This window comes from Xenopus laevis, chromosome 6L (assembly GCF_017654675.1).
Source record: "Xenopus laevis strain J_2021 chromosome 6L, Xenopus_laevis_v10.1, whole genome shotgun sequence".
NCBI classification, from domain to species: Eukaryota; Metazoa; Chordata; class Amphibia; order Anura; family Pipidae; genus Xenopus; species Xenopus laevis.
The window spans coordinates 75,171,633-75,189,375 of record NC_054381.1 but is presented as its reverse complement, the minus strand read 5'-3'; the positions used below and the strand labels follow the sequence as shown (position 1 = coordinate 75,189,375).

The 17,743-nt window shown below is 36.6% G+C and overlaps 1 protein-coding gene across 9 annotated transcripts in view; it reads left to right on the top strand.

The window, feature by feature from the left end:
- LOC108718510 (catenin delta-2) overlaps positions 1–17,743 on the top strand; it is a 757,810-nt gene that overhangs the window by 31,283 nt on the left and 708,784 nt on the right. Inside the window, exon 1 of one of the 9 annotated variants that reach the window (XM_041566182.1) lies at positions 9,126–9,150. The exons of the other annotated variants lie outside the window; for them this stretch is intronic. Coding sequence (XP_041422116.1) covers positions 9,141–9,150 — 10 coding nt within the window. The 5' untranslated portion in view covers positions 9,126–9,140. Of the gene's footprint in view, positions 1–9,125; positions 9,151–17,743 lie in introns of those variants that run through there. 9 annotated transcript variants of the gene reach the window in all.

Here is a 17,743-nt window from a genome sequence, read left to right as displayed (position 1 = left end):
CATTATTTAACAAGAATATGCAATGACAAGCATGACATCTCACTGCCAAATGGAAGTGTACTGTATTTTCTATACATCAAAGTCAAGGGCATGATGATTTGCAATTGAAATAGCACTACAAAAAGATAGGGAATTTAGACTTCCAATGCAGTAACACACTAAAAATTCTTTTTGTCAGAATAGCATAGTTAAAAAATAGGACCATTTGTTTAAATTGAATAAAAAGGTTACATTAAGAACCATTTATAGAATTTTGCAACCCATGGTAAAGTGTTGCAACCCATGGTAAGGAGACAGCAAAATATCTTCCGATATACACTGTATCAACATTTTTGGCCCCCTAAGGTGGGACAGAAACACAGTATAGAAACATTTTGTCTAAGGTCAGATGGTGTCAAAAGTCTGACTCAAATCTATGTACAGTATGTTATCAAGGCTCCTAAACAACTCGAAAAAATTTAATATTTTTGAAAATGTATTGCATGTTTATATTACAACAAACACATTTTGGTGATTGCGGTGTAATTTGTAAACAGGATTCTGCTGTTATCCTATGAATGTATCTAGATGTGTTCACAAACATACTGAAATCTGAAAAAATCCCAGTTTACATTTCAAGGTAGTCTTGTGGGCAGTCCATCTACCTTAGATATGCAAAAAATACTTACTTACTGTGGGCAGTCATCACACCCCTGCAAGTTGCTAAATATTTAGTATGGATTGTAGAGCAAAACATTAATCTTCTTTGTACTACTAGAAAACATTCACCAATTACAGTGTTGGACTGGGACAGCAGAGGCCCACCCAAAAACATTTCACCAGGGGCCCACCAATTCATCTTAGACCAGGGGTCCACGCTATTATTTTCTTCTCACTCATCCTCTATTCTCCTAGTCCCTCTTTCTTTACATACTATAATCTATTATTCCATCTATTTAGCCTCTTTGTTCTCATAGAAATACGGAAATAGGCCAAATATTTAGCAGCATGAGGGCCCACTGACATCTGGGCCCACCGGGACTTTTCCAGGTATCCCGGTGGGCCAGTCCGACACTGACCAATTAAAAGACCTCTAAACCTTAGTAAAACTTTTTGCAAGTATTCCCATCACATAAATAAACAATAAAACTAGCTTTTCTTCAGTAATATTTTGTATTCTGTATTGGGACACAGATTAATAGTAGCTGTCAGATAATGTTAGAAGGTTATACTGCAATATTACTGGTGATGTAAATATCATAAATATAAAGGCTGTTGCTAACTGTACTATGACCCAAATGTCACTAAAGTTTGACACTGTATTTAGTATATGATGAGTCAGTAGTTCTTAGCTGATCATTCCCATTTATTTTAATTTTTTTTCTTCAGTAAAGACGATTACCATAATCCTACATGGTGAACTGGTTTTTGTTCTCCCACACTTGTAGCTGTAGCTACAGAGCTTGTTACATCAACAACACCTCAGTACCATAGAGTAAGAAAAGTATGGGATAATAAAAAGTGGGGGGTTCAAATTTTGCACTGGAACTTTTAAATACATTTTTACCTTATTCAGTACAATCAAATTTGAGAAACTGAACACTGCTAATCTTAGCAGATGCCACCACTGATGTTGTATTTTGTGATCACAGTATATATTTACTTAGCTATAACTTACAAATAAATTAGAAGAGGTTTTATATACAGAAGCTATAGATTTAAAGGAGAAGGAAATGTATTTTTATACTGCTATTGCAAACTGTTGGTTATATTCCCTCCTCCTAAAACGCCATAGATTGAGTAGCAAATTTAGTTTAGTTTAATAGTACCGGCACGTTGAAAAAAATCACCACTGTGGACTTTGCAGCCGCCATCTTGGTTAAGGTCACGTCATATCCTCTATCTCTTAGACTATGAGAATAGTAGGAGAGGAGTCTGCTGCACGTGGGATTAGAAAAGCAGGAGCCAGCGTGCGCCAGCAGTTTGTTCTTTCTAAGCTCGTTCATGCCTTACTCACTGCTCTTTCCCGTGCTGAATAGATACTAATCATGCATTTCGGCAGCATCGTGATCTCAAAAAGCAGCTGTGCTCTGAATAGTTAAAAGCTTCGCACAGGTCAAAGACAGGCACATTCCTAATTGCAGTGGCCATACAGTGTACATTTTACTGCAGCTCTGTAGCCACTGACATGTTAACAGGAGGCAGGCAGGCGCTATGACAAGGGGAGGGAGGATCTGCATAACAAACGGCTTCTAATGCAGCCATTTCCTCTGAAGTTACCAGCCTGGGCAGTAAGCAAAGCTGTGAGGGAGGGATTTTCTCTTAAGTACTCTTATTACAGCATTTGCATGCTCCCATGAAGAGAACTGAGGCGCGTCCAGGGGCGATCCTGGCCCCTCCGCCGCCTGAGGCAGCAGCAGTTGCTGCTGCCCCCCCTCCCCTGGAAATTCACTCTTAAAGTACCAGGAGCAGCATTTTTGCGGCCCCTGGTACCTAGTGGGGTGCTGCCGCCTGAGGCGACAGCCTCAACTCGCCTCATTGGTGAAGCACCCCTGGGCGCGTCTGTCTTTACCACATGACCTGAATGTCATTGCTGGTCTGAGGGAAAGTAGACTATCATTTGCTAATGCGCAGGGCTTGGATGATTTGTTCTGCGCTTTTACAAGCCCTGTTGTGCAGTTTTCTATCAGCAGAGGGATGTCTTTTATATTTTATGCACTTTTCAATATTTTTAAAGTCAATCTTTGCCTACAGTTGAACAGGAACTTGTATAGAGGCAGCATTAGTAAGTAGCTCTTCACTTAAGGGGCAATCCATAGAGCTTTATTTATATTTTACCTTTCCTTTTCCTTTAACAGCAGTTTTAGTTGACGAAGTGAGAATGAATCATAATTTCACCAAATACCAAATCTCTTTGCCAAACTCATACCCTCATATACTATATTTTACTTTACTTTGGTCAGTTTAGTTTACTAGGTATGTCCTATTAGATAGTAACTTTCTGGGTAACTACATTTACTACTGCGTTCGGACACTGGAGACCCAGTAAAAGTTCTGCTAGCTCTGCACATTAGGAGTGGTCTATTAGATGTATGAGTTAAGTAAATGTGTATATTTAGCAGTACAAGATATCTTTTAAATTGCTAAAAATACAAAAAAAAAATGAATAGGCAAACATGCTCAGAAGTTTACTATACTTGGCATTAGATTTACTTTATAACTTACACAGTGCTGTTTGTATGGAGCCAATTGATGAATAACCACTTGCAATAAAGTGAGGTTTGAGGACAAGATTTAATATTGAACAGAAAGGAAAGCCATGAGTTATAAGCACAGGGGCTGCATGACAGGGGATCTGAATGAACAGTAGCCAGTAGTGCTGGGCGAATTTATTCGCCAGGCGCGAATTCTCGGCGAATTTGCGCGTTTCGCCGCCAGCGAATAAACTCGCGAAACGCCCGCGAAAATTCGCGGCAAAAATTCGCCGGCGTAAAAAAACAATTTCCGAAAAAACGGACGCCGGCGCCAAAAACGGGCGGCGGCGTCAAAAACGAGACGCCGGCGCCGTTTCGCGCGAAATTCACTAATTTTTCAGCGAAACGAAACAGCGCAAATTCGCCCATCACTAGTAGCCAGATTACACTTGTTTATGTTCAGAGATTGCCAGAATCAGATGCAGCTGTGATTATGCGAAAAGCAATGAGTTAAGGCAGGGTAAAGCCAGGATGGGGGCGGAGAAAGAGAGGGATGTGATGTCAAGGAAGAAGCAGTTTACTTCCTTATCTTCTCAGCAGGTAGAAACATTCACCCACCCTCCCTCTTTGTTGCATTTGAGAAAATGTCAGGAGTCTTCTTCTTTATGTTCTCATATTATTTATTTAATAACTGTACTGTATATGCACTGTTATATTGTGGTTTATGTACCTTTATACAGTGAGAAGAACGTGAGAGTCATCATTGTATTTATGCATGTTAATTTCGAATACTTGATCCAGGGAATGTTTTTAATTGCTATTGGGGTCAGGAAAGAATTTTTCCCTCTTAAGGCATAATTGGCACTGGCTTCAGGTTGAGTTTTTTTGCCTTACTCTGGATCAAAACAGTGGATATATAATAATGTACTGCACAGGAGGTTCTCTTCTGTGACTGTGCGGTGGGTTGATTGATACTGATGCTACTGCTTGTGCTAGGTGACAACCTGCTTGGATTTCTTATTGAGACTGCAGATTCAAGAAGGGCTGCTGAACTTCTCTCTTTGTGGAAAATGCAGCCTAGATTTGGAGCCATCTGCTCTGTAGGAAGAGGCAGCCTAATACTAAGTGGTGGATATAATGACATAGTGCTGTTCTCAAGTCTTCAGTGAGGAATGGCAGAGCATAGTAGTGATCTCTTATGGAATTCTGGCTTTAGAATATTGCCTTGGGTTATGCTGGCAAGGTCCTATTTGTTTGATGAAATGTGAATAAATGCTGTGGCCATTTTACCCGCATTTCAGGCTCTTGGTGTTTTATGTAACAATAGGATTTAGTGGGATGGCCAGGGGCGATCCTGGACCCACCGCCACCTGAGGCAGCTTGGAGTTGTTGCTGCCGTCCCCCCTCCCCCAGAAAGGGCCAGAACGCTAGTGCAGAGAGCATAATTGTGGTCTCTGCGTTAGAAGAGCCGAATTTCCGTTTTATATTTCCGGTTTATCTATATAGTCAAATATTAGTCCAAGGGTTAAAATCGGGGAGTCAGAACATAGGGGAACGAGGACAGGGCAGGAACAGGACTTACATGATACAGAAGCATGAATTCAGGAAATAGGATTAGCAACATGAACTGGAGCAAGGATATGGAACAGTAGGATTTGTTACTGTAGTGTGCTGAATGATCACAGGTTGTTGGAGAAAGCAGGCTTAAAAAGCCCCTTAATTGGGTTATTGTTAGGCAGGAAAAACAATATTTAGATAACCTGGAAGGCCATAACCACAGTGCCTCCTGAGGTTCAACCCAGAGGAGCATTGATCAGTATCAGATTCCTGGTTCTAAATCACATGCATTGACATGCAGTGACATGCATTCAAGATATAATTAATTTTAATAATTTGTATAAGTTCAGTGCAAATACTTTAACAATAATACATCGTTATGAATTCTGTATATTTTACTTTCAGTACATATATGGTACATATATTGTAACATATGCGGATGGTAATTGCCAAGTTACCTGTTTTTCATATTATGCAGGAGGAAACATGGCTCCACAGGACAATTAGTAAATGATTACTGTAGAAATATGCAAATGGATTGAAATGTTGGTATGGCTTATCTACACATCATTATAATCACAGCAGATCATCTGAAAATGAACATGTTATTCACCAAAAACTTTGTGTAGATCGTCTTTATTTCAGCATTTATAGAATGAAACATGCTGGAGTATATATTTCTAATATACTGTCAAAGGCTACCACAATTAAGAAGAATTTATGAACACGTATACACAGTTTTCATTTATGCTAATGCGCTGATTCTTGGTTTTTATTGCGTAGGCACATTGAACAGAGCTCAGTGAAACAATAAATGATGATTTTGGTTTTATATAAGATTGCAGATGTACAGTTGTATTCAGGGTTAGTTGTTCTTTCTATGCCATGTAAATAGAGAACTTGTATATTCCTACTATATGCTGAGGAGTCAGATCCTTTATTATGCATGAAGCATTATGTTGAATTTAAAGAAAGAGGGAAAACTTATATAGTCAGAGGATGCCCACAGAAATTTGAAAAAATATGGACTCCTTGGCTGGATTCACCCACAACAATGTTCCAAAAACTTTGTCTAAGAAAATCCAATGTATCCTCTCCATGTCTACCTCTTTCTCTTTTTCCTACTTTCCTTCCTTCTAATTTTGTTTATTATTGTTTGTATACTATTGTTTTGCATTCAAGTTATAGAAATGTAGTCCCTGGAATCTCCACTAAGCTATGAGCCAATGGACAGTCTGTTCTGGAGTTATAACTCCAGTGCACGTAGTAATATATGTATATAATACACAAGAGCCATGAATATCTTGTAAATTATATCTTGTATATTATATGATGTCATCAGTTATAAACGGTGAGTTCTGATGTAATTTCTGTCACATGACTCACTGAAACTTGTGTATTATATTAAATAAAGTACCCCCAGTTGCAAAATATGAGGATATTAGAAGTTACCTCGGAGAAACTCCTCCGTAACTTATAATATCCATATATTTTACAAGAAGGGGTACTTTATTCGCTATATATTGAAAAAGTGGCACACTCAAAGTTACTGGCAAATATATTGTTTATGCCCAGTTGCCATCATTAAATGTTAAATAGGTATTAGTGATGGGCAAAATTGGGCCGATTCGTGAAATTCGCAAAACAGCGAAAAATTTGCAAAACGGCGCCAGCGTCTTGTTTTTGACATTTTTTTTATTGATGATGGCGAATTTTTGCGACCGTTTAGCAAATTTATTCACCGGTGGCGAATTGTCGCAAATTCGCGCCTGCCGAATAAATTCGCCCATCACTAATAGGTATTAAATTATGCACTCTGGGTCTTAATCAAAATACAAATCAACAAAAAATGTTATTAGAGTCCATGTTTTAGTCCCACTTTCTCATTGCATACATTGCCAGATTTTTTTACAATAATTGCAGATATATCATTAAAGGCAGTTCAAAACCTGAGTGACTTATACAAGTAATTCAATTATAAGAAATGGAAAGAAACATTGTAATTGAAACACATATAATTAGGTGTTATAACATTTTTACTGCAAAAAAAAATTAACAAATACCCTTCGCTACAAGTAACATATACAGAATTTTGCAGTCTTTGGTCCAAAAGAGTAGCATTCAATCTAGACTCTGTACATTACAATTGAAGGTATTCCTAATAAGTTTTTCATTTAATTTAAGTTTTTTTGAATGATTACATGTTCTATTTTCCCCTAATTCTAGTCTGCAACTGAAAATGCTACCTGGTATGATACTACCTTTGTGGCTTCAATTTTATCACTATTCTTATTTTTTTTGCTTACTGTATGTTTCTGTACAGTCCCTCTGCTATTCATTGTCCATTCTGAATACCAAACTGACATAAATAATTCAACAACCACTGTACAAGTCGGAAGGGATATGTCCTGGATGACAGGTCTATATTCCTCTTTATAGGTTTTGAGCCACAGGGTTAACCAGTCAGATATGTGGGCTGGACATCCAAGGGGTGTTTGTAAGAAAGTGAGTAGCAGGTGAAGGGTGAGTAGAAGTAGGAGTTGCTTCCTATTCAACTGCGACTTCCCTCAGAGACCAGCCTGTTTGGTCTCCTTGCGTACTGGATGCAGTAGCTGCTAAACTAAGATAGCCAAGGTCAAACTGGGGGGCCCGGGGCCCACCGGGACCACTGTTCAGGACCCCCTCTGGCCCGCCCCCACTTCCCTATGGTTAAACGGCGCTTGGGACACATGCATGAATGTGCACCCGGCGCGCTGCCATTCCTATATCAGGAGGGGGCCCATGAGGGTCAGGGCCCACCGGGTTTTTCCCAGTTTTCCACCAGGCCAGTCTGACACTGAAGAGAGCTGCCATTTAATGCTACTGCTAAGCCTTTTGAATTTAAAAAGTGGAATGTTTTCCGGCAAGTCTGGAGTAACCTGCATTTGTGGTGCGATCCATGTGTGTTCTCTCAGTACTTCATATCACACATGTAAATTACAAACTGCATTAGAATACATCTGTCTAAATCACTCTAAGGGGCAGATTTAAATTCAAACAAGAATATGATTTATTCTTGAGAAAAGTTGTGTACATTATAGATGTCAATGAAAATTGTCTCAAACAAATGTATTTTTCTCAAGTTCCGTTTCAGTTTACCTCTAATTGAAAATTAATGGACCATTTTGATTTTTCCTTATGTATAAGTGTAAACTATTTTTATTTTTTATTATGATGGGCAGTATAATTGAAAAACAATGTGCTGTCAAGGTTGAAGAGCATATTTGCAGTGACAAGTGATACCACTAATGCATTGGGATTAAGAAGAACAACATGCAGGAAGTAATACAGTAGTATATTTTTTTTCTAAGTCTCCAATACAAAACATTATGTTCATACAAGATACTTTGCAAAATAATATTTAATGAATTCTAACAATTGCTTTTTAAAAACAGTAGCTTTCTTAATTCTGAGTAGGTAATGTTCACATTTTGCCAAGAGACTGATATAAAGAAAACTGTTTTAAAAACAGAAAGGTAAAACTAAAGATTTGGGATAATTGTACAAACACTGTGGGGCAGATTTACATAGGGTCGAATATCGAGGGTTAATTAACCCTCGATATTCAACTGCCGAATTTAAATCCTTCGACTTCGAATATCGAAGTCAAAGGATTTAGCGCTATTCCTACGATCGAACGATCGAAGGAATAATCGTTAGAATCGAACGATTCGAAAGATTTTAATCCATCGATCAAAGGATTTTCCTTCGATCACGAAATTGTTAGGTAGCCTATGGGGACCTTACCCATAGGCTAACATTGGTCTCGGTAGGTTTTAGGTGGCGAACTAGGGGGTTGAAGTATTTTTTAAAGAGACAGTACTTTGACTATCGAATAGTCGAAAGATTTTTACTTCGAATTCGAAGTCGTAGTCGAAGGTCGAAGTAACCTATTCGATGGTCGAAGTAGCCATATTCGACCATTCTAAATGTTTTTTCTTCTATTCCTTCACTCGAGCTAAGTAAATGGGCCCCTGTATGAAGTTTTCCCACCTTGCATTAACAAAGCAGGTTGGATAGATAATACGAAACATCTTTTCCTGTAATATGTATGCTAAATCTATTGAATACACTTTGAGTTGTCATTCTTAGTAAAATAAAGCATAGATTGTACTCATGCACAGCATTCTGGGAAAGTGTCAGCTTGATATATAGCTTACCTCACCCTTGAGATAAATAATAACTCTTGATTGCATGTATGCTTGCTTGACTTATTAGGTGTGAATTTATGCTGTCTTCAAATTAGGATACTTTGGCCATAAATATAATTTGAAGAATATTTGTAAAAATATTGTATTGTAACCACAGGTACAACAACTCCAGCAACTGATAACTAGCGAAACCACTGGAAAATTCACTAAACGCATTAAGATGAAGAAAGGTATGGTAACTATTTCTATGGGAGTTTTTTTTTTGTGTTGACTTTTTTGGGGCAACTTTTTCTGAGCAGAATGCATTGTTGTTTTTTGCTGCAACTATTTTTCCTTGGAAAATACAGACATATAGAAGAGAATTTTTTTTCCATAAAAAGCATCAGCACACCAGAGGCCACCCCTTTAGACTAGAGGAACGGAACTTTTTTTTAAAGCAGCACAGGTGGTTCTTCACAATGAGTGCAGTAAGGTTGTTGCATGCCCTGGGTGGTGTTGTCATAGCAGATTTTGTTAATGCCTAAGAGTGGCTGGGATGATTTCTCGGACAAGCATAATATCAAAGGCTATTGGGATACTAGAATCTACAATTAGTTTAGACAATTGTATATATAGTTTATACAGTATATGTGAGTGTATACAGTAGAAAGGTCATATTAAGTACCGTATGTGTATAGATGTGCAATGGGGTTCATTTGGAGGGACTGAACTTGATTTCATCAACCCAATTTAACTAGGTATCTAGTAAATGTATGTATCTTATTTCTTCCTAAATTACCATGTTACTATGTATGAATGTGTTATTCTATGTTACCATATATTGTAGCTATACTGAATTATGAAACAGCTTGGAGTGCCACAGAAACTCAAACATCACTCAGATGATGCCCAAAGTGGAAAGTTAGGGTCCAGGAACAGTTATCTGTGCATCAGCATTTCACTTTAACATCATGCTAGGCAGATGCTTCTGATCCTATCAGCATTTTACTTTAACATAATGCTGGGAACATGATTCTGAACCCAGGAGGAATTATTTTCTACAGAATTAGCCAAAACCTAGATTTTCGAGGTGACATTGTAATCGATTGTACATGACTGGCACCACTAAAAGAAAATATGCTGATCCTGGATAAAGAAGCAGTCAGAAAAGCTGTATTGGAAATTGACCACATACACGAGCAACAGTTGAAGCAAGACTTGCTGGTAGGATGTGATGGGCATAGATTGCTATGAGCTGGTACTGCAGTTCAAAACAACAAAGCTAAAGTGGAAATAAAGGCTTGGGCACATTAGAGGATGTATGACAACTTCATTCTGAATAAGGTTTTCCATATCAAGGCAAAAGGTCACCACTAAGCGGGTCATTCCAGAAGAGGTAGTTGTCCAACATTAATGCAGAACTGTGGCAATCTCAGCAGAGGGTGTTTGTAAACAATTTTTCTCTACTTGGTGTATAGTGGTGTGATGCAGGGTTCACTTTTATTTGGTATGCACATTAATGACTTGGGGTGGACATTGTAGGCAATGCACAGTTGAACATTCTCTTCTACTCTACCCACTCTTTATGGTAATGTTTTTATTGCAGTTTGTGTGTTTGTCCCTCTTGTTTAATATCACATATGTTATCTGATAACATATGTAAAATCGAAATGCAATTGTATATTTGTCTTTATTTATAGTCTTTTATTGCACTGTCCTCCACCTGTTCTATTAATCTATTATTTTAATGTACAGCACTGTGTATAATTAGCTCAATATAAATAAAAAAATATACCTACATATGTACAGTATGTATGAGTATAGAAAGTGGAAGGCACAGATGACAACAGTGTTACATTATTAAAAATATAATAAATAAATGCATAGAAAAGAACAGTAAATGTGCTGCAGAATGGATTTATTCACTGGAGAACAAAATATTTTATTGTATAGTATGGTCTTGGGTTTTCAAGGGCATCTGGCTCCTTTACTTGTACATAGATTGGCAATTTTCTTCGCCTTTGCTTCGCAGCGGAAATGAAGACCCATAGACTTGGATGGCGTCATGCGTCGAAAAAAAAAAAAGACACGCATCAAAAAAACTTCCCGCAACATAAATTTTTTGACTCCCATAGACTTTAATGGGTGTCGCCGAGATTTCGCATGCGGCGCAAATTCGCCCATCCCTATTACATAATCTCTGTTTTACAGTCTGTAAAGCTACATTATATTCTTATCATCTAGCTTGTTATCAGCCCTTGTTGAACAGAGGTATGCAATCCAGGGTTAAAAGCTTTATTTCTTTATCCCTTAACAATTTTGGATTTTCACAGGCTAAAATTGAGGTGAAAAACCTTATTCTCCTTTCTTTCAAATGATGTATTCCATTCATCTTTCACAAACTACAGTAAACTATGAGCTATGTCTCATAAAGAACCTTGAACTCACATACGGTTAAAAAAAATCATTCATTGAGAAAATGGACTTGGAATGTTCTGCTTGTTAACTGTTTTGCATATGCATCAAGGACAGACATAAATGTACATAGTTACATAGTAACATAGTAAGTTAGGCTGAAAAAAGATACACATCCGTCAAGTTGAAACTTTTAACTCTATTTTAACCTTCCTTACTGCTATTTGGTCCAGATGAAGGCAAAAAAACTCATTTGAAGCCTCTCCAATTTGCCTCAGAGGGGAAAAAATTCCTTCCTGACTTCAAAATGGCAATAGGACTAGATCAAATTTGTCTGACATGACCTATCCTTCATAAAGGCATGCTGATTGCTGCTCAATGCCATTTACTAGGACAAAATTTTGAATGAAATTTTGAATATTTTTCTCTTCTTTACTTTTAACTTCTTTACTTCTATATAGTGCCCTCGATGCACTAAAATTTGCTTTTCTGAAATTCAGGGTTTTTGTTGCCCCAGTGTACTGTATATATGTTTTTTTGCACCAGACATTGAATTATACCACATTATGGTCACTATTACCTAGGGGTTCAATTACTTGCACATTTGCTAGAAGTTCTGGGTCATTAGAGATCACTAGATCCAATATAGCATTTTTTCTTGTTGGCTCCTCAACAAATTGTGCCATAAATTGTCATGCAACAAGTTTATAAACTTGTTCCCCTTAACTGACCTGGCAGTACTTGCTCCAATCAATATCTGGGTAATTAAAATCCCTCCATTATCCTTACTTTCCCCAAACTAGCAGCCTTTTCTATTTGCATCAGGAGCTTAGCCTCCTCCTCCTCACTTATATTAGGGGGTCCATAGCATATGCCTACAATTAAGACTTCCGCCCCACCTCCTCCTTTATATTATATTTTATTTGCTATTACTGCATGGGGAAAAAATGCTTGACAGTAAAATCTGAGTAGTGCAATTGTAAGGATTGTGTCTCCACAAATGAAGAACCAGTTAATGAAGGTTTCCTTCTTATTAATCCGAATTCATGTTACACAACTGATTATGCATGGTTCACATAAGAGTAAGTTAAAAAGAGACTACAACAAGTAAAGATAAACAAAGGTCTGGGACTGGATATATTCATCCTAGGGTATTAAACAAGCTTAGCTCTGTGATTGCCAGGATTCATTGAGGTCTGGCATGATGCTGAATGAATGACAAATTGCTAATGTGGTGCCACTATTCAAAAAGTAATGCCATTCTCAGCCGGTTAGTCTGACGTCAGTGGTAGGAAAGCTTTTTGAAGATGTATTAAGGAATAAAATACTTGACTTCATTGCAAATAACACTATGGGGCACATTTACTTAGCTCGAGTGAATGATTAGAAGGAAAAAAACGCTGAATTTCGAAGTTTTTTTTGGCTACTTCGACCATCGAATTGGCTACTTCGACCTTCAACTACGACTTCGAATCGAACGATTTGAATTAAAAATCGTTTGACTATTCGACCATTCGATATTCGAAGTACTCTCTTTAAAAAAAAAAAAACTTTGACCACCTACTTCGCCACCTAAAACTTGCCGAGCACCAATGTTATGTGGAAGGTCCCCATATGCTTTCCTTACAATTTGGGATAGAAGGAAAATCATTTGATTGATGAATTAAAATCCTTTGAATCGTTCGATTTTTCCTCCGATCGTTCGAACAAACGAATTGCTGTATATCCTTCGACTTCGATATTCGAAGTCAAAGGATTTAACTTCGATGGTCGAATATCGAGGGTTAATAAACCCTTGATATTCGACCCATAGTAAATGTGCCCCCTTGAGTTTGTGCCAGCATGGTTTTATGCGTAGTAGTCTTTCCAGACTAATTAAATTTCTTTTTAAAGAAGGTGAGCAGAGACCTTGACTCTGGGATGACAGTGGAAGTTATCTACCTAGATCTAGTATAGGTAAATTTAAAAGAATGAAAATCTTCCTAGTCATGAAAATCTTCATAGTCATAATCTACCTAGACTTTGCTAAAGCATTTAAAACAGTACCACACAGAAGGTTAAATGAAGGAATGTTGGCCTGGAATATACTGTTTGTTCCTGGGAAAGAGAATTGGCTAAATGATAGATTACAAAGAGTGGTGGTAAATGGAACAGTTTCTGATTGGACAGTATTGTGGAGTACCGCAGGGGTCTGTACTTGGCCCTTTGCTTTTTAACTTGTTTAATGACCTGGAGGTTGGTATTGAAAGTACTATTTCTTTTTTGCTGATGATACTAATTGTGCAGAACTATAATTTCCATGCAGGATGCTGCCACTTTGCAGAGTGTTTTGACTAAATTGGAAAACTGGGCAGCAAACTGAAAAATGAGGTCAAATGTTGCTAAATGCAAGGTAATGCAGTTTAGCAGAAATAATATAAATGTAAGTTATACACTAAATGGCAGTGTGTTAGGGGTTTCCTTAATTGAGAATGATCTAAGGGTTTTTGTAGATTACAAGTTGTCTAGTCGCAGGCAGTGTCATTCTGTGGCTACTAAAGCAAATAAAGTGCTGTCCTTGCCTAAAAAGGGCATGGGATGAAACCATAATTTTGCTTCTTTAACTGTAGGTTCCTAGTAAGGCCTCACCTGAAATATGCAGTGCAGTTTTGGGCTTCTTAAGAGGTATATTTTTCTTTTTTAAGAGGGATATTGTTTCAACCCAACTTAATTATATAACCACTTCTTCAATGCCATTGTAATATTTTTGATTTGAAGTTTTACTTAGAGATGACCAAGGGCTTGTTTACATCCATAGTGGCAGTCCCTGCAATTTCCCTGCAGTCAGTTGCACATAAAACCACTTTCATTAAAGGTACTTACATGAAAAGGCGCTCTTTGGACTTCTGTAAAGTTGCTCTCAACACCACTTAGTACTTCCTGCCTTCCTTTCCGAATTGAGTGCTGCTGCGCCTATTGGCACAGGGGAACCCTGGAGCTACTGGCACTTCCGGACCAGGCTGTAGCCCTAGGGTTCTCTTTGTGCCCAGCATCAATAAGCTTAGCACAATTGCATCTAAAGAATTGGGTGCACATGTAACACGCTCTGAACACCAGAAAAGACACTAGATGGACTTTAGCTCAATTGCATCTGATTTGTAACAAAATGCTTGCGCAGTTGCTTTAATTTTGTTGCATTCTCCCTTGCAACCACAATGATGATGGAATTCTGGGAAAAAAACTCTTCATTGTGGGAAAAATACCTCACATACTACCACTACCAATAACTTACTGTAACTTTTTCTTAAAAGCTATAACAACAAACAATAAAAATGAAAAATCAGTTATTGAGCATTGCAGTTTATCAGACTTATTATAGTGATACTTTCTTTTTTTAAAAAATGATTATTCGAATGTTTGAGCAATATACAAGATGATAAGTAAGTAGTGTAACCATGTACTTCAATAGCTCTATATTGAACTATTTTAATATTTGTCACATATGGTAGCATATGATGCCTTTTACAGAATTTATTTGCTTCTATGGGAATGCACTGCAATTTACCCCACTATTGCCTCTAGTATGGATAGATTTTCACTTGGGTCCTATCTTTTTATTCAGGTGGCACTTTTGTATATAACTTGCCATTTACAAAAGTGTGGTTTAATATTCTACAGGGATTGATTATAAGATATTATTGAATATGAAAGTGAATTCTAGTTTCCTCCTATTGCATTCCATAATGCATTCTGAATTACTGTTAATCTATCCTTGTTTGCCATTTCCCATTTCCACAATGTTAGTTTATTGCTAATGAATATGACTGTTATTTGATGCATTACCACCCTTTCTACATTTCTACATTTTACTGAAAAGCAAAAAAAAAAAAAATTATATATATATATATATATATATATATATATATTATTTAAAATATAATTTTAACTCTCCAAATGACAATGAACATATGACATTTTAATATGTAATACATTAGAATATTCATGCAAAACAAACACCATATTGGCATAGAATTTGCATTCATGTATTTTTACCAGCCTTGTACATTTCATATAATCCCATTTTAAAGAATTACATAGATATTAAAGATACTGCTACTTGCCTGCCTTCGCACATAATAAACCATAGACTCCATTTTATCCAAAGAATCCAAATTTTTTAAAATAATTCTTTGTAATAATAAAACAATACCTTGTACTTGATCCAAATTAATCTTTGTTGGAAGCAACACCCGCCTATTGGGTTTATTTAATATTTAACTTATTTTCTAGTAGACTTAAGGTATTTAGATCCAAATTACAGAAAGACCCGTTATCCGGAGAACCCCAGGTCCCAAGCATTCTGGATAACAGGTCCCATACCTGTATCAATGATCCACTGCTCTCTCTAAAAAAGTGTGCTATTAATGGTGCACTGCAGCAAGCTCTGAATTATGGGATGGCCATTTCCCATAGACTCCAACTAAATAATTAACTGCTGAGGTCTCCAAAGCTATTAAATGTACCCAAATAGTCAGTTTTGCTACCCTTGAAACCTAGACCCTAGAATGGGCCCAGTAAGGAAACCATGCCAACAAAATAAAAAGGTCAAACTTCCAGCAGAGTTAAAGACAAGGATTTTTATTGTTCATGTAACTTGTCAAGTGTGCCATAAAAATGTATATTTAAATTATTAGAGGCAGTTCATACAACGGATATGTTCCTCTTTTTGGTGTACCTCAGAGTGATATAGACTGTAATTTCATGAAAAGTCTCATGTGTAGCTGAGCAATGGAGGCGCAATATCTTATTTACAAAAAAACTATAACATACTATAAAAACTATATTTAACCAACAAATCACATACATTCACTTTCTCAGGTGGTTATGTTTAGCAATAAGGGAGTTATTAATCAAAGGTTGAATTTTAGAGTTTTTTTATACCTCAAATGGGCTCGATTGAACTCACAACTGGATTGGCTTCTTATTTAATTCGAATCAGACAGTTCGAGGTTAACAAGGCAAAACCCTCTGAAAAAATTTCGAACATCATGAAGGCTATTAACATCTTCAAATGGTTCAAGAGTTTTGCCTGAAAACTCAATCAATTTGAACAATTGGATTTTTTTTTCGCAGAAAACTCAATGAGTGAGTTTTCGGGCCGTTAATCACAAATTTACTGAATTGAGTTTTTTTCCTTTCGAGTTTTTTTTTCCAAGAAACCATTCGAGTTGTGAGTGCAATCGAGGTATGAAAAACTCAAAATTTGACCATTGATAAATAATCCCCTAAAACTCTATTTTTCCTAACTGTAGAGCCAGCTACCAGGTTCTTCTTTTTTTTTTTTTTTTTTTACAAGAAACCATTGAGTTGTGAGTGCATTCAAGGTATAAAAAACTCAAAACTTCGACCTTTGATAAATAACCCCCTAAAACACTATTTTTCCTACCTGTAGATCCAGCTACCAGGTTCTTCCTACTTATCTCCTCCAATCCACTTACAGAATATAATTGAGTGACATTTATTAATTCTATATTATAAAAATGTTGTTCTTAATACATATTTTATAACATCAGTAAACTAGTTATTAAAGAATGTCCATTTAAGTCAGACTTTTTCTTCTGCATTACTAAAGGTATATACGGTATATAGTTTATGTAAACAGATTTTCTTTTAATTAGATGAATGACCTGAAAAAAGGGTTGAATTTAAAATTTGAATTCAAATTAGAATTTTTGAATTTTTTTGTCAACACTCTCAAATTCCACTAGGGAGTTACTCAAATTCGATTTGAGTTTTTTAAAAAAAATTTAATTAGATTTTCGGGATTTATCATACTCTGGCCCTTTAAGAACTATTTGCCACCTAAAACCTGCTGAATTTCTGTATAAGTCAATGGGAGAGGTCCAGGGATCAATTTAGAGTTGTTTGCAGCCTTCCTGACATTCAAGTTTTTCCGATTCAAATTTGATTTTAGTTTTTTAAATTCGATTTGCATTGATTCGAGTTCATGGATCGATTCAATTCATAAGAGTTTTAAAAATTAGATTTTTTTAACAAATTTCGATTGGTCAAATTTTGAATTTATGGGAGTTAAATGGGAGTTTTTAAAAACTCACATGAATTTGAAAATTGACCTTTGATAAATGTGCCTCTTAATTTCTCATGGAAAGCTACATTTATACATATTAATAGGAGGACAAAAAATGTGTTTTCCTCTATACATGCCAAATGTTCTAAACTATGGATTATTATAGATTATAGTACAGGTAAGGGACCTGTTATTCAGAATGCTCGGGACCTAGGGTTTTCCAGATAATGAATCTTTCTGTAATTTGGATCTTCATATCTTAAAGAGAAGCTGAGATGAATTTGATGAATTGGAATAATGGCTAAATGTAAAATCATTTCACTAAATGTAAATATCTTAAATGAACCCATATTAAGAGCGCA